This window comes from Rhinolophus sinicus, chromosome 13 (assembly GCF_057876585.1).
Source record: "Rhinolophus sinicus isolate RSI-liver-muscle chromosome 13, RSI-T2T, whole genome shotgun sequence".
Lineage (NCBI taxonomy): Eukaryota > Metazoa > Chordata > Mammalia > Chiroptera > Rhinolophidae > Rhinolophus > Rhinolophus sinicus.
The window spans coordinates 51442694-51465012 of record NC_142513.1 but is presented as its reverse complement, the minus strand read 5'-3'; the positions used below and the strand labels follow the sequence as shown (position 1 = coordinate 51465012).

The window sequence follows — 22319 nt, the reverse complement described above, 5'->3', positions numbered from 1 at the left end:
AATGAACAAAATGGCAATATGTCCTTACCTATCAATAATTACTTTAAACATAAATGGATTAAATTCTCCAATCAAAAGACACAGAATAGCGGAATGGATTAAAATTTTAAAAAGATCCGAATATATGCTGTCTACAAGAGACTCACTTTAGCCTTAAAGACTCACATAGACTGTGAATGAAAGGGTGGAAAAAGATATTTCAAGCAAACGGTAGCCAAAAAAAAAATCAGGGGTAACTATACTTATATCAGACAAAATATTTTCAACTAAAAATGGTAAAAAGAGACAAAGAAAGTAATTATATAATAATAAAGGGGTCAACCCATCAAAAAGGTATAAAATTATAAATATGTATGCACCTAACATTGAGCACCTAAATATATAAAGCAAAAAACTAACAGAGCTAAAAGGAGAAATAAACAATACAATAACAGTTGGGGACTTTAATACCCCACATTCAATAATAGATCATCCAGACAGAGAATCAATAAAACAGATTTGAAGGACACTATAGACCAAATAGTGTCCTAATAGATATATAAATTATATCCAACAACAGAATACACATTCTTCTCAAGCACCCATGGAGTATTTTCTAGGATAGACCATATGTTAGGCACAAAAAGTCTTAGCAAATCCAAGACTGAAATCACACCAAGTATTTTCTCTGAATACACTGTTATGAAACTAGACATAAGTACAGGAAGAAAACAGAAATTCATGAATACATGGAAATTACATAACACTCTCCTGAACAACCAATGGGTCAAAGAAGAAATTAAAGAGGAAAAAAGTATCTAGAGACAAACTAAAATGGAGACACAACATACCAAAACCTATGGGATGCAGTGAAAAGAGTTCTAAGAGGTAACAGTTTATAGCAATAAAGAAACTAACTTTGTATGATGACAGATGGTTACTAGACTTATCATGGTGATCACATCATAAGGTGTATAAATGCTGAATTGCTATCTTATACTCCTGAAACTAATAATATTGTATGTCAACTACACTTTAATTTTTTAAAAGTAAGCAACTAAAACTCTCAAATAAACAACCTAACTCTACGTCTCAAGGAATTAAAAAATGAAGAACTGAGCCCAAAATTAGCAGAAGGAAGGAAATAATGAAGATTAGAGCAGATTCATGAAATAGAGAAAAGACAATAAAAATGATGAACAAAATTGACAAACCTTAGCTACACTAAGAAAGAAGACTCGAGTCAACAAAAAATATAAATGAAAAAAGGAGACATTACAACTGACACCACACAAATACAAAGGATCATTAAAAGACACCTATGAACTATATGACAAACACCTGGACAACCTAGAAGAAATGGAAAAATTCTTAACACAACCCACCAAAACTGATTCAGGAACAGAAAATCTGGACAGATCAATTACTAGTAACGAGACCGAATCAGTAATCAAAATCTGTCAACACAGAAAGCCCAGGACCAGATGGCTTTGCTGGTGAATTTTACCAAACATTTAAAGAATTAATGCCAATCCTTCTCAAGTTGTTCCAAAAATCAAAGATGACAGAACACTCCCAAACTAATTTTAAAAGCCAGCATTACCCTGATACCAAAGCCAGAAGATAAAACTACAGGCCAATATCCCTGATGAATACAGATGCAAAAATTCTCAATAAAATACTAACAGACCAAATTCAGCAACACATTAAAAGGACCATACACCATAAAGTGGGATTTATTCCAAGGATGCAAGAATGGTCCAACATCCTCAAATCAATCAACTGATACACATCACGAACCACATGAAAATTAAAAATCATACGATCAGCTCAACAGACGCAGAAAAAAGGCATCTGACAAAACTCAACATCCATTCGTTGTAAAAACTCTTAACCAATTAGGTATAGAAGGAATGTACCTCGACATAATAAAGGCGATAGATGACAAGCCTGCAGCTAACATCACGGCTAATGGTGAAAGGCTGCACACTTCTCCTCTGAGATCAGGAACAAGAGAAAGGTGCCCTCGCTCCTATTCCACACAGTGGGCGATGTCCTGGCCAAGAGCACTCAGGCAAGAACAAGAAATAAAAATAAATAAATAAAAAAAAAAGAACAAGAAATATTAGGCTGGTGCAAAAGTCATTACGGTTTTTGCAAATTTTTTTTTTTTTAACCTTTGAAATTGCAATTACTTTTGCACCAACCTAATAAAAAGCATCAGCATTGGAAAAGAAGTACATTTGTCTCTACTTGCAAATGACAATTTTATATATACAAAATCCTAAAGACCACCAAAAGCACTGTTAGATCTAATCAATAGATTCAGTGAAGAGCCAGGATATAAAATTAACATACAAAAACCAGTGGTGCCTGTACACACTAACAATGAATTATCTGAAAAGAAAAAGAAAATGATCCCATTGACAACAGCATCAAGAACAATAAAATACAAGGGAATAAATTTAACCAAGGAGGTGAACGATCTCTACACTGAAAACTACACAAAGTGATGAAAGAAATCAAAGAAGATACAAATAAATGGAAAGGTGTGTGCGTGGATCAGGAGATTTAATATGGCTGAAATTTCCATATTACTCAAAAGCATCTGTAGATTCAATGCTATCTCTATTGAGATTCCAATGGCATTTTTCATGGAAGTAGAAAAAACAATCCTAAAACTTATATAGAAGCACAAAAGACTCCAAAGAGACAAAGCAATCCTAAGAAAGAAGTACAAGGCAAGAGGCACTATACTTCCTGATTGCAAGGTATAGTATCCAGCTGCAGTAATCAAAACAATATTGGTAATGGCATTCAGGCAGACCCCGCCAATGCAACGGCATCAAGCCCAGAAATAAACATACACGTATACAGAGTCAAATAAAATTTCCTAAGGGAGCCAAGACTACCCGATGGAGAAAAGACAGTCTCTTCAATAAATGGTGCTGGGAAAACTGGATATTCCCATGTAAAGAATAATAAAGCCCTGTCTTAAACCACTCACAAAAATTAACTCAAAATGGATGAAAACCTTGAACGTAAGACTGAAAACCATACAACTCCTGGAAGAAAACATAGGCAGGAAGTTCCCTGACATTGGTCTTGGCAATGATTTTTTTTTGGATATGGCAACTAAAGCACAAGCCAACATATATATCAAAAAATAAGTGGGACTACATCAAACTAAAGAGCTTCTACACAGCAAAATAAATGAAATATAAAGATCACCTATGGAATGGGAAAAATATTTGCAAAATCCTTATCTAATAAGGGGTTAATATCCAAAATATATAAAGAACTCATATGTAACTCATTAGCATAAAAACAAATAATCCGATTAAAAATGGGCAAAGGACCCGAACAGACATTTTTCCCAAAGAAGTTATACAAAAGGCCAACAGGTACATGAAAAGATGCTCAACATCGCTCATCATGCAAATCAAAACCACAGGAAAATATCATCTCATGCCTGTTAGAACAGCCATCATCAAAAAAGTCAGGAGATGATAAATGCGGGTGAGGATATGGAGAAAAGGGAACCCTTATGCAGGGTTGGTGGCGCTGTCACCTGGTAGAGCTGCTACGGTAAACAGTTATGGAGGTTCCACAAGAAATTAAAACTAGGACTATCATATCCAGCGATTCCACCTCCGGGAATATAACCAGAGGAAATGAAACCAGCATGGTGAAGAGACATCTGCATCCCCACGTTCACGGCACCTTTAGTTACAACAGCCACGACACGGAAACAACCTAAATGTCCCTCAATGGATGAATGGATACAGAAGGTGTGATACACACACACAGTGAAATATTACTCAGCCATAAGAAAGGGAATCCTGCCATTTGAGACCAATGGGCCTAGAGGGCAGTACGCTAAGCGAAATAAGTCAGTCAGGGAAAACAAATACTGTATGACCTCACCGTGAATTATAAAAAATAAAGAAACTGAACTCATCAAGAAAGAGATCAGATTTGTGGTCCGCAGAGGCAGGCAGGAGGCGGACGGGAAACTGGAAGGTGGTCAGAAGGCACCAAGTTCCCGTTATGAGGTAAGTAAGTACAGGGGACGGCGTGTACAGCGAACACGCTGTGCGGTGGATATGCAAGTTGTTGAGAGAGCACGTCCTAGTTCTCATCACGAGGACAAAAGCATTTGTTCTTCTTTTTCTCTTGTATCTAAGGGATGACGGACATTAGCTAAACGTGTACTGTGGAGATCATTTCACAACGTATGTAAGTGCAATCATTACGCTGTAACCTTAAACTTACACGTGCGTAGGTCCATCACATCTCAGTAATGTCTCAGGCACGTCATTCTCTCCGTCAACCCCAGGCGGTCTTCACAATTAACACAGAGGCAGTTTAAAGACCCACCTTCCTGAGGAGGGGCCTGGGTGACCCCGAGACTTCTGCTGCGTCTCTGCAGCCGGGTCTCCCCGAGTGTGGACTCCCTAGGCTCCCACATTAAGGACTGTAGTTCTACCCAAAGGACTGACGACTGTAACAAATCTAATCATTTACTTATACATGAGCTCTCCAAAGACACTACAAAAGGAGAACAATACGTACAAAATGAGCTTCAAGGCGTCTCGTATATAGACCTAATAAAACAATTTTAAAGCATGTTATGTAGACCAGTCAGCCGGGCTGTGCTGCTTCCCACTTTGTGTTCTTCACCTGTGGGGTAACCTGGGGCACAAGCCCTGGGCAGGCCCCACCCCCTGGGCACAGCAGACACCTCCCACATCTTCTTGTTCTCAGTTATCAACCCCCAAGTTAAAAAAAGAGGAATCGATTTTCCTTCACAGAAGAAATGATTTTATTCCATTTGAAAAAAGTAAAGGATACAGTTATTCATTCTTTGCCTGGCAAAAGTCATTTTCACATACGACTCTGAGCCCCCCTGGTGAAAGGAATGACGCCAAACAGAGAGCTGTGGCCCTCAGGGGCCAGTGACAAACACTGGGCTGGAGAAGAATTTTTATAATCAAAACATCTCCTGTACCAAAGGTTCCTACGTTCCTCTGTCCTGAAAACCATTTTGGTTTTGAAGAACAGACTCCTTTAAAGTGAGTCACTGAACCCTGGCGACTCGTTTGTCACCAGACCGAGATGTTGGAAGCCTCTCTCAAGAGGTCTTCTGCCACACGCCCGTCTTCCTACATGGTGAGATCTCAGTGTGTCACTAGGCTCAGGAGCCGAGAGTGTACGCCATGCCCACAGCTCAGCACCTCCTTCCTGGAGACAGGCCTCTCGGAGGCTGAGCCACTCACCTCTTTCCACTCCTCAGTGGGACCAACATGGGCTCCTGCCACAGCAGGCTCTCAGCCAGCGCCCCTCTCCCCACCTGCAGGTCCTCAGAGGCCAACCTAGGGCCCCCTCTCCAGCCTCCGCAGCGAGCACCACTGTTCCCGGAAGGGGAGATGGGCAAACCTCAGACTGGCAGGGATCAGGCCCCTGCCATGGCCATTCACAGCAAGGGTCACCTCTCGGCCACCTGTGACGTGTTGGTCTTTTGAGCGTTATAAGCTCCACTGCAGTGTTTTTCACCCTAACATACACTCACCCCATTCCTCTACAAACCCTAAGGATGGAGTCGGGGAGACAGCAGGGAGCCCAGCATTCGCCCTGCACTACCCCTCCAGGTGTGCATGGGGGCTGCTGCTCGTGGCAATGCCAGACCGTGACCGCGTGGCCTTAGAAGTGTCCCTTGGTGGGACCTCGGTGACTGGCACTCATCCTTCTCGCTGCTCAGCTCCTAACACTGGCTACCAAGAACTTCCAAGAATGCTGACAGGGCAGCCAGCTGGCGACTGCTGTGGGGGTGCTCCTCAGGCGAAAGTGGGCACCAGCCCCCAAATGTCCTGGCAGGAGGTGCTGGCCGTGCCACGCAGCAGCTTCAGACACACATGTGTCAGACTGGGGAGCTCTGACAGCACGAAGGTCAGAACTGCTGTCTGCTCAGTAACACAGCAATTAGCATTCGGGACTGTTCCGATTTGACGAGTGACGCTGCCTCCAAAAGGCTAACTGGTGGGGCAATAATGAAGCAGGGTGTCACTGTTAACGCAGCCTGGCACGCTCTAGAACTGGGTGACATTCACCACTATCAGACAGCATAGCGCCTTTGCCAGGGAGACAGAGAACACCGTTTGTCAGAGCCAGCCATCCCTCCATGGCAAGCAGGGGACACTGCCAACAGCCAGGCACCCAAAACCGAGCCCAGGAGCTCCCATGCCGCAGGTCCGTGTGCCAAGGCCATTCCTCTCCGTCCGAGCACGTCCAACCTGGGGGCCCGCAGTGCGCTGCTGTGAAGACTCATGGCCAGTCCACTACATGCCAAGCAATGACATCCATCCCATGTAAATGTCTCTCATCATTCTAGATCTAGGAGGCTGAAGCTGCTGCTATTTGGCTCTGCCAGCCTGGATTAGGTGAGGCTATTTATTAGGGCGAATGTTAACTGACAGCACAACGGTGGCTTCTGAGACGTGTCCACGTCACAAAGCAAATGCAGCATCCTAGGACCTGGCCAGTGGCAGCGGACGCACGGCAGGGGCCCAGCTGCTCTAGCCGCTTCTGCAGAAACCACCACAGCTAGTTCCCCAGCCAGGAGGTTGGCCTGAACTGGCTGTCTGGAGAGGGGATGGCCGGCACCCCAATCACCAGTTTGGGGGTGTGCCCCGGAACTGCACTCACGGCCATCGAGCCATTGGGGGCAGCAGTTGTGTTCAAGCTACTAGGGTTCTCGCTGGTAGCTTGTATTTTAAAATAGACCAAATAAAACAATGGTAAAACGATCCCAACGAGAAGCATGATGACAACAGCATTCCACCACTGAAGGCCGCAGTCCGCCCCAGGTGTCGGGGGCTTGGGAAGAGCCGGGGGGAATGGCTGACGGGAGGTCTCTCCACAGTAACCCTCATTTATAAAGATTTCTGACTGCACTGCACTCTCGATATTCTGGTCGATGCCCTTAAAGAAAGACGTCAGCGAGTTGGACGGGGCACTGGCGCTTACAGCCGCTGGGTCTTGGTCTGGCTGCTCCTCAAAGGTCACTGTGGTCTCTGAGGAGGGGCTCAGAAGGGGTCTGAGCTCCTTATGGGTCTCTGTTAGGATCCCATGGCTTTTCACTGGAATCTTAATAGACTTCAGAGCATATAAGTCTTGTTCTCTGATGAAGTTGTTGGCTTTCTTGATATCTGCGACCTAGGGAAGCCATGGAGACAAACATCACAAAATACCCAGAGCTCCGGAGAACTATTAGAATATCCAAAGAGTGGCTCTTAACCTTTCCAGACGATGGTCCAAGCCCACCCTGCTTAAGATGAACACTGAAAACTGCGCCTATAGATTTACAAGTTTGAACAATTTAAGAACGGTTTCAGAGAAGGCTGTTTTGTTTGTGTCAAGTGCAACAAAATGCTATCGGGTGAAATACAACCATGGTGGTAGAGACAGTGCCTTTGCCCTTTCTGCTTCTTTTCACTTTTGAGGCAACAGCGCCCCCGTCTGGCTGACCTCTCTCCCGCATCAGAACCCAATTCAGCAGGGCCGTTAACACGAGTAGAGGTCAACAAGCACAAAGCTTTAGCCGGCTAGGCAGACACTCAGAGCCTTTTCGTTTTCAGAAGTGTTGCATGGCATATGAACTTATTTTTTCCAATCAAAGTGACCCAGAGTTAATCCACTTGGAGGATTTCACAACACTTCTTAGGATAATTAGAAATACGTAAGGAATCACGAATCAAGTTGAAAACTATGGCCTGAAATTTTCTATTGCAATATTAGGACCAGAGGAGAAGGGAACACCATTGTGAGTTTTATAAAGTAAAACAGTTCATGACAAACTCCTGCCATAATCAAACCCTAAGATTTAAGGAGGGGAGAGAGAAGTGTAAGTCAAAGATAAACCCTCAAGCTAATGTTTGAAAACTTACTGAAAGGATCAGAGATGGGGACTCCCCAGTTTTAACTCGAAAATCCACTTAGAGAATGTAAATACAGCCAATAGACCTTCACATAGAGACTTATTCAAATGAATCATCTCCGTTATTTTAATTTAGCAACTGTTTTCAATCATCCAATGAAATTGGGGTGAGGGACATTTTAACTTTATTATGTCCTGAAACTAGAGCATAAGATGCTGGAGGTCTTTCTGTCTTTGTCCCTAATAAACTAATATCAAACTTATTTACTTTAAAAACTGATCATTTATTGGAGGTGTTACAGCCTTCACAGGTTTATTAAACATCACTATGCCACACAGCCCACTGAATCTATTCAGGTCTTCGTGGGATAGGATTCATTTTTCAGCTCATGTTCTACAAACCATACAATATGCCTACAGAAGCTGATTATGAGAGTCAAATATATAAATCTCAATACAATTTAAAGATCCTACTGTGTGTCCCTGGATGGTCTCCACATCCCTAGGGAAACAACACAATACCCCATACATGTGTTTAACCATTTGAATCTTGTTAGATAAATGACAGACATTTTGAGGAAAAGATTTTTAAAATAAGTTGCTTAGATAGCCTTAGAGAAAGCCATAAAAAGTTGTAGCACAGTGTTAGCAAAATGAAACAGTTTCAAACCAGGGGGGAAATGCAGCGATTCTATAAATATTTCCTACTTACTTTGCCATTGTTAATCCCTCTGAATGCCAAAAACAATTAAAGAGAGAAACCGTGTTATACAGACGAACAGCACACAAAGGCTAAGATCATGCAGTTCTAAAAGACAGAAGGGAAAACGTTACCAATGAGCTAAGGTACAACCAGCAAGAAAGGGTCAGAAAAAGAGAAGTAGCCAAAAAAGCAAGCATACCAAAGAAACCTTGGGTAAATCTTCCCTGACATCTCTGGCCCCGTTAGGTCTTAAATAAAATGTGCTCAAAAAAAAAAAAAAGGTTTCAGAATTTCAGTTTGGAGGCATAGGGATGAACAGAAGTATTCTGCAAAGAGGACCCAGCATCATCACCCACGTGATATTCACTCGTTAGGATCCCAGATTTCAGACCTAAACGTACTACCACCCGCCTTCCATCAGGAGGCCTCTCCCCACCATCTGTGGGGGTCAGGACGCTCCTCGGTGACATCCTGTACATGGACAGGGGTTGAAGGGCGGGCGGCCCCTTCACCTGTGGGATGTCTTACTTGGCAGCCGTACTGAAGAGCGAGCTTGTTGAGGCTGTCCTCCTGGGCCAGCTCCCGCTGCAGCAGCACCACGTTGCCTTCTCCTGGCTGCTGAGGGTGGTGGGCACCCTTCTTCTGGCGCTCCTTGCGCCGGGGCCGCAGAGCCACAGGGTGGGACTCTTCCTCAGAGGAATCCCCCGAGTCCCCACCGCCGTTCTCAAACATGTAAACTTGGCTGGTCGGAGTCCGACAGACCATGGCCGGGCCTTGGAAGGTCTTGGTTATCATTCCCTTCTGCCTCATTTTCTTAACTGAAAACCAAACCCCAGGGTTAATTCCACACAAAGCACAGTCAGGCCTCCAACTACATTACAGTGTCTTGTTAGACGTTCCTCTTTTCCCTAATCAGTGTAAATACTGAACAAATACCATCCGGGTTTGATGCTGCAATGGAAGGTGAGAGATAGAAGAAACATGGTGTTTTTATTTGCCGAACTGCATTATTTCGTGCACAAGACAAAAGAAGCCCCCTTCTCCCCTTATTCCTCCTCCCCACTGGTGTCTCCCCCAACCCCACAAATATAGAGAAACAACTTCTCGTCGTGGTCTCCGCGTGGTGAAGAAGTAGCTGGGATCCTTGCACTGAGAATCTTAATTCACAACCATCGTACAAAAAATTCTCGTTCGACTTTACATATTTCAAAGTATCGTCACTGAGGCCACCTGCGTAGAGGAACTAAGAGAGTAAAACACTCTGATTTTGAAACAGCTTCAATTATATACTGTGGAGGGCACGTGAGGGGACAATTCCTGCCAAACTAAGAAATTCGTTCAGTTTCTCACAAGTCCCTTTGGCTTCATTACATCCCACGTCTGGTTTTTAATTTTCACTTTCAGCCCAAGTGCAAAAGCCACAAATTAACCGAATCAGAGTCCAGAAATGAAATGTCAAATACGGGGAATGACAGCGGCAAAAAGAGCTGGCATCGCGGCCCTTCGGAGCCACAGGGAAGCGGCCCATCCGGCGACAGCCCGTGGCCCCGGCGCGAGCCCTCCCCACCCGAGCCGGTCGCCCCCATCCCCCTCCTCGCACCCTAAAGCCCCCGCTTGCCCGGAGGTGGGAGGAGGCGGCCAGACTTTGGGGCCACGCCTTCCGGTCCGAACTCAGGGTCCGCAAGGGACGCCGGCGGCTCCCAGGCCTCAGTTTCCCTCAGTGTTCCTTCCATGAAAGAAGGGAGGGGTCCCCAAACACGAGCTGACAGGAAAAAAAGAAAAACGGGGAGCGGCTCGCCTCGGCGCTTAGACAGGCGGGATCCCAACATTCCAGAAAGGCACGACCTCTGACCTCCAACCCCAACAACCTCGGGCCAGCCCTTGAAGGTCGCGGTCGCCGCCCCTGCAGCTGCAAGAGGGTGGCCCGCCCTGGAGCCAACAAGCTGGATTAAGCCACGGCGTCCGCAGCGGCCCGCGCGGCCCCCCACCCAGGACCAAGACCCCCCCCCCCCCCCCGCAGCAAGCCCCGGTACCTCAGTGCCCAGGATTCGCCGCGATCCGCCGCCGCCACTACTGCACGTGCCGATTGGCCGCAAAAATCAGCAGGTTTCGGGGGGCGGAGACAACAAGGCAGCCAATGAGATCAGCGGTGGGCGGGCACTGGAACGGGCACGGCTGTCCTGAGAGGTCAGCGCAGGACCTGAAGGAGCGCGGCCGAGGGGGCGAGGCACAGGGCTTAGGGGTGGGGCTTGGGTGTGGGGCGGTGCCGGGGGCGTGGCGGGGGCGGGGCCGGGCGGGGTCCACCCCCCGCCCCTCCTCGGACCTGACCCTCGCCCCGCCCTCCTGCCTGCCGCTTGCGTAAATCGCTTTAAGGCTTCGCTCCCAGTTTTCAGCCGGGCCTCCGCTTCTCACGTGTAAGGCAGGGCTTTGGCCCCGCTCTATGTGTCAATGGTCTGTAACTAGGGGGCGGATTCCCAATAGAGTGAGGTGTCACCGGCTGAGGCCTTTGACAGAGAAGTGGACCTTCTGGTTCGGCCCAGATGGGCAAGGGATCCACAGGAGGGGTTTGCAACCCATGAGGATAAAAAAAAAAGTCCACCGATATAAAAGGCTGAAACACAGCAACACAAACCAAAAACCTTTCTCAAATGAAGGATGGCGGAGAACTCAAGCTTAAAAGTGATGGATGAACTCTCTCACATACGTTTAAAACTTCAACCGGAAAAAGGAAACCAAAATTAAAAAGCAAAACAGAAATTTGGGGAAAACAAATGCAACAAACCCAGAAATGATTCAAATCCTTGAGATGGGCCTCATCCAATTAATAAGAAAGGCACTAAGACCCCAGTAGATAAATGGGTGCAGACAGTTCACCAAAGAAGTCAAATAGTTAACAGAGAAGAAAAATCAAACGTCACTAACAATCAATTTAAACAACAAAGCAAAAGGATTTAAACAAGTAGACCTCAGAAACCTCTTCTACGGCTTCCCATCCCACTTAGAATAAAAAAAGCCTGATTCTTTATCTTGGAAGACGTAGTTCAGGAGGGTGTGAGGACCCCAGAGCATTCTCTGACATTGAACCTGTTCCTTTCAGCCAAACTCTGCTTTTTTCTGGCCTTTAAACACTGGATCTGCCACCTCTGGGCCGTCACGGGAATGTCCCCTTAGCTGCTGGTGTGGCTGGATCTTCTGACTCTCAGGACTCAGATAAGTCACCTTCTCGGTACAGCCTCACTGTCACCCTGTGGGGACAGAGTCCCAGAGAGCAGTTTCCAGGCTCTCGGCCCCACGTGGAAAGGTGCTGGCTCGGTTATTAGACGGCCATCAGCTGAAATCAGATGGCCATTCGCCGTGGCTGGGTGGCCATCAGCTGTTACCGTTAGCCATTAGCCACTAATATAACTGCCGTGGCTGCGCTAGGGGGTTGATTGGTTGGTTGGTTGGCAGAGAAGTGGACAGCAGGTTGTGGATCGGCAGTTCCTGCTTCCTGTGTCTCCAACCCAGCGGCCAGCGAGAGTATAGTGGTATGACTCCCCTATCTATGGCTCCGTGGGTGTTCCTTTTTGGCCTCACCATGTCCTGCGTTCTTGTGTGGGGAGCGGGACCAGAGACCCGCGTGACACACCTGTATACATAGGTGCTCCCTCCATGTTCTGTCAGATCATTCTGTTTCTTCATCCTGCTTCCCAGTTAATTTACTTGTTTTATTGCCAAAATCTTCCTGCCCCTAATCATGGTCTCTAAGTCTGTTTTGCTTACCGCTCCCAGTGACCACCTCAGCACCTATACTTACTGTGTTTCCCCGAAAGTAAGACCTCACCAGAAAATAAGCCCTGGCATGATTTTTCAGGATGACATCCCCTGAACATATGGGGATGTCCCCTAATGCGTCTTTTGGAGCAAAAATTCATATAAGACCCGGTCTTATTTTCGGGGAAACACGGTAGTAGGTGCTTGTTAAATAGTGGTTCAATAGGAGAAGACATTACGTGACCTGACCTGGAGCATACAGCAGGGACGTGGCAGAACCAAAATCCGAACCCTAAAGTGTCTGACTCCAAAGGCCCAGCTGTCAGCCACGGCTGCTCTTCTGGCCACGGCCTGGTGGATTTGGCAAGTCTAGGAGTCAGAATTTAAAAGTGTGATTTAAGAGAGAGGAGTCAGATCAGGAGCATCTGCAGAGCTGAATTAATATAGCCTCTCTCTGGTCCGTTATGGTTGTTTCTTTCATTCAGCATGCCCAATAAAAAACAAATCCAGACATAGAAGAGACTGTATTCTAAAGCATTATGCGAAAGGAGAACAGGACTATTGCAAGAGGGAGGATTCTCTGAATCGAAGGTCTGCAGCAGGCATCTCAAGAGTCAGGCAGAAAGTTTCTTTTACAGCGAGGAGAAAACAAGGCTAAAAGGAACCAGGTGTGGCCAAGTGGGATGAAAGGGTGGCAGGCCTGGATTAGATCTGAGAATATTCTACACGACGCCAGCCTGTTCTCAAAAGGGACTGCATGCTGGCCCAGGCGGAGGGTGGGCCAGAGTTCATTCAGGGGACTGGATGAAGGACGGAGGCTTAATGCAAGTCTGGTTAATAAACATTTTGTTCCAATTGATCAGAGGGGACAAGAGGCTCAGCTGATCATTTATGAAGCAAAGAGAGGGAATTTGGAGGGTCTGTGTCTGGCTTGTAGGTAAACAAATAGGGGAGGAGGGGCATGCATGAGTCTTATTTATGTCACCTGGAGAAGGAAGGGTGCTCCTTTGCAATAAACCATTTTCCAGAACACGAAAGGGGAGGGCAGGGATTTCCTTAACTCCCTGTTTTCCAGGAGCGCAGAACTGGGGTAAAGTTCAACACTGTCAAGCGTATGTCTGTGTATCTCCTTCCACATGTCAAGCACTGGGAGACAGTGATGAAAAGCTAGCCAGCCCTCACGGGGCTTACATTTCTAGCGGAAAGATGGGCAAAAACAAAGGCATACACAGAAAAGAGCATTACAAATGATGCTAGATCTTCAAAAAATAACAGCCGGGTCATGTCTGTTAACAAAAATTACCCAGACTTCATAAAGGCAAAAGTGCTGTGGGTCTTTTCAGGGTCATACTGGAGCTTGGTTAGCAAGTCTACCCAAGAAAAATGGGATTCCGTAAGGCAGCCGTTCTCAAAGTGTCATCCGGGGACCCTAGGGATGGATCCCTGAGACCTTTGCATGGGGTCTGGGAGGTCAAAACTATTTCCATAGTGATGCCAACATTAATTTCCTTTTTCACTTCATTCTCTCTTGACGGACACTAATTTAGCTACTGTGTTTCCCCCAAAATAAGACCAGGTTTTATATGAATTTTTGCTCCAAAAGACGCATTATGGCTTATGTTCAGGGGATGTCATCCTAAAAAATCATGCTAGGGCTTATTTTCCAGTTAGGTCTTATTTTCGGGGAAACATGGTAACATACATAGGGCCCAGGGAACACAACACCCCATGAGGTAGGTATTATTATAATCCCCAACTGACAAATGGAAAAACTGAGTGTAAGAGAAATTGCAAATTTCCTCCCCAATATCCATTCTAACCTTTTAGTTAATAACAGAACCCCGATATTATTTGGGGCAGCAACATGCCAAGCTGAAACTATATTCCCTAGTCTTTCTAGCAATGGGGTGTACTCTTGTGAATAACTTCCAGATAATGAAATGTAAAGGAAAAATACTGGGTGGGACTTCTGAAAAAGCTTTCAAAAGGGGGACATCTGGAAAAGCCCTGTGAAAAATGTGTGCCCTTTTTACCCTCCCTTGGGCTGCCTGGAATAAAAATGTGATGGCCAGAGCACCTGCTGTCTCTTTGGACCATGAGGTGACATTGGAGGTGGAATCCACGTCCTAAGGACGACAAAGCAGAAAGATGGAAGGTGTCTGAGAAAGAAAGAAATGTCCCCATTATTTAAGAAGTTGTTAAACAAACAAAGAAAACTCTGTTACTAGCAACTGATACAATTCCTTACTTAGCTACTTAGGCACAGAGGTTAAGTTACTTGTCCAAAGTGGCATCGCTAGTAAGTGCAAGAGGCAGGATACAACTCCAGACAGTGGCTTATAAAGCCCAGGGTCTTACCAAAGCTTCTGAGCAGGGCTCTGCTTTGTTTTCTCTCCTGGCCCAGCCCAGTCAGGAGGCCTACTAACCTGGTCATCAGTTCCCTCAGAAACATTCCCTTGTTTTCTTCCCAGGACATTGGCTGGGCTGGCTGACATGCAGTTCCTCAGGCCCAAGTGAGGTCAGATGGGACGTGTTAGAGCAACATGGCTCGTCCGCTGAAGTGTGCCAGTCACATCCACTGCTCTGGCCTTGGAAAAGCTATAACCAAACCTCCACAAGCAGATGTGCCTAGTCAGATGCCCTGCAAACTCCTGCCAAACCTAGGCCGTAGCCCCCTGCATCAGCCTGCTAGGGACCCTGCTGTGTCCCCCCTAAATTCAAAAGTTGAAGTCCCAACCCCTAATGTGACTGTATTTGGAGATAGGGTCCGTAAGGCGGTAATTAAGGTTAAATGAAGTCATCAGTGTGGGGCCTGATCCAATAGGCTGAGTGTCTTTGTAAGAAGAGACACCAGAGCGCTCACTCTCACACATTCTCTCTCTGCCTGCTCACACTCAGAAGGAAAGGCCATGTGGGGGATGCCAGGAGAAGGGGGCCTTCTGCAAGCCAGGAAGAGAGTCCTCCCCAGAATCTGAATCCCGATGGACCCTGATCTTGGGCTTCCAGACTCCAGAACTGGGAGAAAGAAATGCCTGTTGTGAAAGCCGGCCAGTCTGCGGTATTGGGGTGGGGCAGCCCAAGCTGACTAAGACACCATCCTTATCCCTGGGAGGCCAGAAGATGGGAGGGAGCAGATGCTGAGTGCCTGGCTTTCACTAGATGTTTCAAAACTCCAGTGGGCAGAGAGCAGAGAATGCTACTGGCAAAATCCTTAGAATTTCATAAGCCACAACTTGTTATTTTATAGAGAGGAATTTAAGACCCAGAGACACAGGGGACTTTGCTGAGGGTGCACAACAGGTTAGCGGTAGCCTTGGGGCACAATGGAAGGTGAATTTAGTCCAGAGCTGGCTCTGCATTTATCAGCTGGGCAACCTTGATGGAGTCCCATCAGCCTTCTTCTACCGTGGTCCGCATGCCTGGGATGGCCATACATTCCTTCTGCCTGGAAAAATTCCAGATTATGCCTCTGTCTCAGCGCAATTATTATCCACACCCCTTCCCTTTTCATCGTGTTGGGACACACCCTCTACCTCTCTCTGTGGCTGTTTGCAATGCATTTGCTCCCCACCCCTCCCCTGGCAGACATTGCTAGTTGATCACAGAGGCCCAGAGAGCTGTCAGACTTTCCCAGGGAGTATCCAAAACAGCCATGACCAATCAACCAACAGTGTCAGGGGAGGTGAAAATGATTTGTAATCCCTACTCTGTGGAATCTGATAGTCTTGATCTGATTTCTTCAGTTGTGGATCCTTTAGTAACTCAGGAAAATCCACTGGTCTTTGGGGCTCAGCCTCCTATGCATGAAATAGAAAAAATAAAACCTGCTGACTTCTTCCATGTGTTGTAAAATCATTGTTAGACATGAAGCCCTTGGAAGAAGCAGGATTGAGTGTTACAGCTCAGCGTTCCAAAGATATTGCCAAGTTTACGAATTCATTGGAGAGTGGGAGAAACAAAGGTTTAAGAAATATATTGCATTTGACACTGTGACATCATTAAAAAATTAAAGGGCAAAGGACAAACTGGGTAAAAATATCTGCCACCTTTGATATGTTCATATTCTTAATATACAGAAGGCATTCAGATCTCAATCAGAAAAAAACCAAACACTCTATAGAAAAATTGCCAAGTAATGCAAATAATGTGCTAAAGAAATACATATAGAAAAAGGTATTATAACTTGACAGATAAGCAAATCAATGGGAACTCAAATAGCTGCAAGAAGCTGGAAAAGCTCAAAACCAAATGGATTGTATGGCCTGTGGTGACACAGGTGGGGGCAGAGTCTTCTCAGGCCTGCTGGTGGGAGTGTCAAATGGGACGTTTGTAGCAATAACTTGTGATATGTGCGTATTCTTTGTTCTGTGCCCACAGTTAGGAATCTACCAAGAAAATAATTAGGACATGTAAAGAGGTTTGCTGCGAACCCAAAATGTCCAGTACTAGGGAATTAGCTTGAATTCATTGAGCTCATTTATGAAATGGAATACAGCACACGCATTTCAAATCACCTTGTAGAACTATACAAGATGCCAGTAAAATGTACACATTTTAAGAGCTGTTATCTATGTACTACTTTTCGAAGCTGAATTACGGTACAAGGTGGAGTATGTTTGCTCAAAAGACGGCGTTAATCAAATGAATGCTAGCATCATTCATTGTACCACAATTTTAATGTAGTTTTTTCCTTTCTTAAAATATGTATACTTTTTTTTGGCACCCTCTGTAGTTGCTGATATGGAAAGCTGCTTACGAATAAAAGGCACTGTTTTAAAAATCTCTCGCAAACAAGGGACAAATACCCCACAGTACCACCCCACATCCATCCGAGGGTTATAAAGAATGTTCTAGTGGTTATTCCTGATGACTTTACTTGCTTTATTTATGTATATTTGCGTTTTCAAATTTGTCTCTGTTGCACACATTTACTCTCCCTAAGAGGAGGTGGTGAACAGAACCGTGGTTAAAGCCACAGGTACCAAAGTCAGACACCCAACTTTGAATCCAGTGTCACCCCTTAGGACCTAGAGGAAAATTCTGTGGCCTCTGCAAGGCTCAGTTTTCTCATCTGTAAAATGGGATCTGCTGTTGCAAAGATTAAAGGGGATACTGTTACGTGTCAAATGCCTGGCATAGAGTGAGCGTTCCAGGAATGTGGGCTATCATTAATGCCAAAGGGGAAGGCAGAAAAGCATAAAAGTCAATTTTCATTAAAAAATACATTCCTGCCCTAACTTAGGTAGCCGGAGGTGTTATGTGGGGTTCTTTTGGGGCTCAGATCTCCTCTGATCTGGGGATAGGTTTCTCAGGTGAGTTTTTAGAGCCAGTTTGTCAGCAGCTTTATTTGTCAGTGTGAATTGTCCCCGGGGCCAGGGTGTGGGGAGGTGCCCACAAATAGGAGCCTGACAAACCAGGCAGACTGTCCTATGTCAGCGGGGGCCACCGCCTTTCACACCTGGGGAGGCCCTCGTGGGAAGCCTGGTCTCTGCCTCCGCTCCCAGGTCATCACAGGCTGACTTCTGCCTGGCCCTCCCTTTCCTGCTTGGAGCTTGGGCTGCTCTGTCATCTACGTTTCAGTGGGGACTCAGTCTCCAGTTTGGGTTTCCCCAAACAGCCACCTTACAAGACCTTGGTGTATAGCGCAGGGTGTTTAAAGTTTTCAGAGACACCTCTGAACACATGGAGGTCTTCATCCCCTCAGGGGCAAACCCTCAGTGTCCCCCCAAACCCCCTCTTTTCAATCACCTTGCTTTCGCCCATGCCATCCTTTAAACTCAGCGCTGGCTTCCCTGGGCATGCCTGGGAATTAGGCCAAGTTCAGAGGGCTTAACTCCACACCCCCATGGTCCCCTCTCCTCCCCAACCCCTGGGATCAGGCGGGGACAGATCTCATTTATAATTTTTATATGAATTACATGCTAACATGGTATAATTTTAAATATATTAGGTTGCGGAAACATTGTTAAAATCAATTTCACATATGGATTCTCTTATTACTCTGAGTTAGAGTCCCAGAAACAGGACTGTTGGACGGAAGAGTATATGTACATTTAATTTTACTAGGTGTTGCCAGGTTGCTTTCCAAAAATACCACAAAAATTCACATTTCAGCAACAATCTTTAAAGAACCTCTTTCACTGCGCTACATATTAACACATTTTATTTTTGTCAGTCTGCTAGGTAGAAAGTGATATGTTGTTTCTTAAATTTACATTTTTCTAACTACTAACGAGTTTCAGGGATGTTTCTATGTTGATTATTTAGCTTTGCTCCTCTGTGCATTGCTATGTTCATTGGATTAGGTTCAGCTGTATATAGCAGCAAACACAAAAAATAGCAGACAAATAGCAGACGCTGTATTTGTTACCCTCATCCCCATGGCCCAAAATGGCTGCCAGAGTTCCATTTTGGCATCTCATCCTCGTTACAAGCAACAGGACAGAGGACGGCATAAAGGAGGGGACACTCCCCCCTTTTAAGAAGACTTCTTGGACATAACATGCAATACTTCTGTTTGCATTTCTGAGTCAGAACTTAGTCACATGACTACACATAGCTGCAAAGGAGGCTTAGAAATTGAGTTTTGAGTTACTACTCTGAGTAAAATCAGGCGTCTATTATTGAGAAGATAGGATAGAGGGGAATGGCAATTGGAGTAAGCAACTAGAAATCTCTGCTACAACTGCTTTTTTTTTTTTTTTTTGCCAGTTTTTTTCATTTGGTTATTTGCCTTTTTTCTTTCAATACTGTATCAGGTTGAACTGTGTGAAATTGTTGATATTTTACAATTTGGGCCAACAAAACAGCAATTTTATACGATGCAACCGAGTAGATATGAACGCTTTGCCTTTCTCTCTCATCAGCATGGCAAACATCTTTTTCCAAAGTTGATGTCTGTATATCAAATTTGGTTGTGGTCCCTTCTGCTCTTCAAAATTTTTAATTTTTTTTATATAATCAGATGTCCTCATTTTTCTTTTATAGCTTTGGGGTTGCCAGTTTTGGCAGACGATTTTTCATGTAGATGTAATCTCCTATATTTTCTTCTAAGATTTGAATTGCATTACTTTTTAAAAAAATATTTCAATCTGTCATTGTTCTGGAATTTATTTTTGTATATGTTGGAAAATCAAGTCCTGCTTGACAGTCTTCCAGCTGGGTGGCCAGCTGTTCCAGAACCGTTTATTAAGTAGCTCCTTCTTTTCCTGCTGAGTTGAAATTCTATCTTTGATGAACATTAAAGTCATATTCACAATGGGATCTATTTGGGGATTTTTGGGGAAATGTCAGCTTTTCAACTTTATGACTTACTTGAAACGAATGAGTTTCCCACCCTCCCTCTCTGCTACTTCAAAGGGTGGCTGGTGTGTGACGGGTGACACTCTGGAGAAGGTCAGAGGTGAGGCATGTGGTCTTCCCAAGTCATCCTCGCTTTTCCTTTTGTACAACCTGACTCAAGTCTTTGGCCCATGTCATGGATAGTTCCGCAATGGGCCCCACATCAGAGTGGGTGATGAATGGCCCGTTGATGAATGGGTGATTCACACATTCAAATGAATCGTGCTCTAGCTTCCTAGAGATACACTCCAACAGCCACCTCTGGGCTCCATGGTCAGAGGGGAGATGTTGGGTCTTGCTTACCCACCCACACCCAGAGTGGTGTCTACACTGCCGCAATGAGAGTGAACACCAACTTATAACAACAACAACCCAAGGTGAAGTCTATCAAATGTTGAAAGAATACAGAATGCCAATCTTTTACAGATTCTACCAGACAACAGAGGAGGGAACTCTACTCATTCTATGAGGTCATTATCACCCTGATATCAAAACCAGGCAAAGACAGCATAAGAAAACTACAAAACAATCACACTTATGAGTATAGAGGCAAAAATCCTCAACAAAATACTAGCAAACTGAGTCAGCAGCTTATAGAAAGGATTATATGCCATGATGCACTGAGATTGTTCCAGGAATCAACATGTAAAAGGTTTTGTCAACATATGAAAATCAATCAATGTAATACACCATATTAATAAAGGACAAACCAACACGAGATGTCAATAGTTGCAGAGAAAGCATTTGACAAAACCCAACACCCTTTCATACTAAACACATTCAACAATTTAGAATAGAGGGGAACTTTCTCTACCTGCTAAATGGAAACCCCGTATCTAACATCATACTTAATGATGAAAGACTAAAAGCGTACCCCTTAAGATTTGGAAGAAGACAACGATGTCTATTCTTGCCACTTTTATGCAACATTGCCCAGGTCTGGCTAGGGCAATTAGGCAAGAAAACAAAATAAAAGCCATTCAGATTGGAAATAAAGAAGTAATACCATCTGTATTTGCAGATGACATGATCTTGTATGTAGAAACCCCCCACCCACTCCCGAAATCCATGAAGAAAGTATGAGAGCTAATAAATAAGTTAAGCAAAGTTACATAAAACAAGATCAATATACAAAGCACAGTTGTATTTCTACATATGCTAGCAATGATCATTCCAAAAAAAAATTAAGAAGTAATTACACTAACAATAGCATCAAAAATAAATAGGGGCGGCCGGTTGGCTCAGTTGGTTAGAGCACAGTGCTCATAACACCCAGGTCGCCGGTTTGATTCCCACACGGGCCAGTGAGCTGTGCCCTCCACAACTAGACTGAAAACAATGACTTGACTTGGAGCTGATGGGTCCTGGAAAAACACACTGTTCCCCAATATTCCCCCAATTAAAAATAAATAAATAAGAAGAAATTTAACAAAAAGAAGTGCCAGACTTGTACACTGAAAAACTAGAGAATTTTTTAAAACCTAAATAAAAGAAAAGATATCTCACGTTCATGAAAATTTAATATTAAAATGGCAGTTCTCCCAAAATTGATTAACAGATTCAATTCAATCCCTCTCAAAATTCCAATTGTCTTTTTATTGCAAATATGGACAAGCTGACCTTGTAATTCATACAGAAATTCAAGGGACCCAGATAGCCCAAACAGATTGAAAAACAAGGGCAACATTGGAAGACTCACAATTTCCAATTTCAAAACTTTCTACAAAGCTACAGTAATCAAAATTGGCATAGGAATAGACATATAGATCAATGGAATAGAACTGAGAGCCCAGAAAAATCCTCACGTTAAAGACCAATTGATTTTTCACAGGGTGTCAAGACCATTCAATGGACAAAAGAATTGTCTGTTCTACAAATGGTAGTGGGACAACTGGATATCCACATTAAAAAATTAACTCAAAATGAATAAAAAATTAAATCTAAGAGTTAAACTATAAAATTCTTAGAAGAAAACATAGGTTTGAAAATTTGTGAGCTAGGATTAAGCAAGTTCTTCTTGGAGATGACACTGAAAATACAAGCAAAGAAAAAATAGACAAGTTGGATTTCATCAAAACTAAAAACGTGTACATCAAATAACATTATCGAGAAAGTGCAAAGACAACCCAATGCTAGAAAAAAAATACTTATATATAAAAATATATAAAGACATAATCTCATCATGATTATGTCTATATTATATAGACCTCAGCTGACCCTAATTACCTCCAAAACCTCTATCTCTAAATACCACCCCTTTGGGGGTTAGGGCTTCACTATATGAATTCTGAAGGAACACAGACTTTCATTCCATAGCTATTGTCTGTTACATTTCCCTGCCTAGTTACCTTTACCAGTGCTCTTATTTTGTCACGTGGCTTCACATTTCTGCCTTCCTGTTCATTTTTCTTCCCTAATCTATCTTCTTCCCCCACTGCTTCAGGCGTCCTTTCGTTTCATCCCGTGGGCCTGTAAAGCGTTTCACTTCCTATGTGTGCAACCATTAACCTCTGCCTCCCCCCAAGGTCATGGTTCACAGGCTGCGTTCTTGTCCTGCCCTCATCCCAAGTGCATCGTGAAGGCATCCATTTCCTGAGCTATAGGAAC

At 44.4% G+C, this 22319-nt stretch overlaps 1 protein-coding gene across 7 annotated transcripts; it reads right to left on the bottom strand.

Moving 5' to 3' along the window:
* Nucleotides 1–4780: 4780 nt before the first annotated feature.
* Nucleotides 4781–10804, bottom strand: LYSMD4 (LysM domain containing 4). 7 transcript variants are annotated; one of them, XM_074317467.2, is made up of 4 exons: nucleotides 10652–10804; nucleotides 10237–10380; nucleotides 9147–9436; nucleotides 4781–7194 (listed from the first exon to the last, which is right to left on the bottom strand). In XM_074317467.2, exons 2-4 carry the CDS (start codon nucleotides 10349–10351, stop codon nucleotides 6583–6585), a joined length of 1017 nt encoding a protein of 338 aa, XP_074173568.2. In that variant the 5' UTR covers nucleotides 10352–10380; nucleotides 10652–10804; the 3' UTR covers nucleotides 4781–6582. The 7 variants fall into 7 exon arrangements, with proteins under 7 accessions (XP_074173568.2, XP_074173570.2, XP_074173569.2 ...); XM_074317469.2 differs by lacking the exon at nucleotides 10237–10380; XM_074317468.2 differs by lacking the exon at nucleotides 10237–10380 and having other exon boundaries at nucleotides 9147–9569; nucleotides 10652–10800.
* Between the last annotated feature and the right edge of the window lie 11515 nt (nucleotides 10805–22319).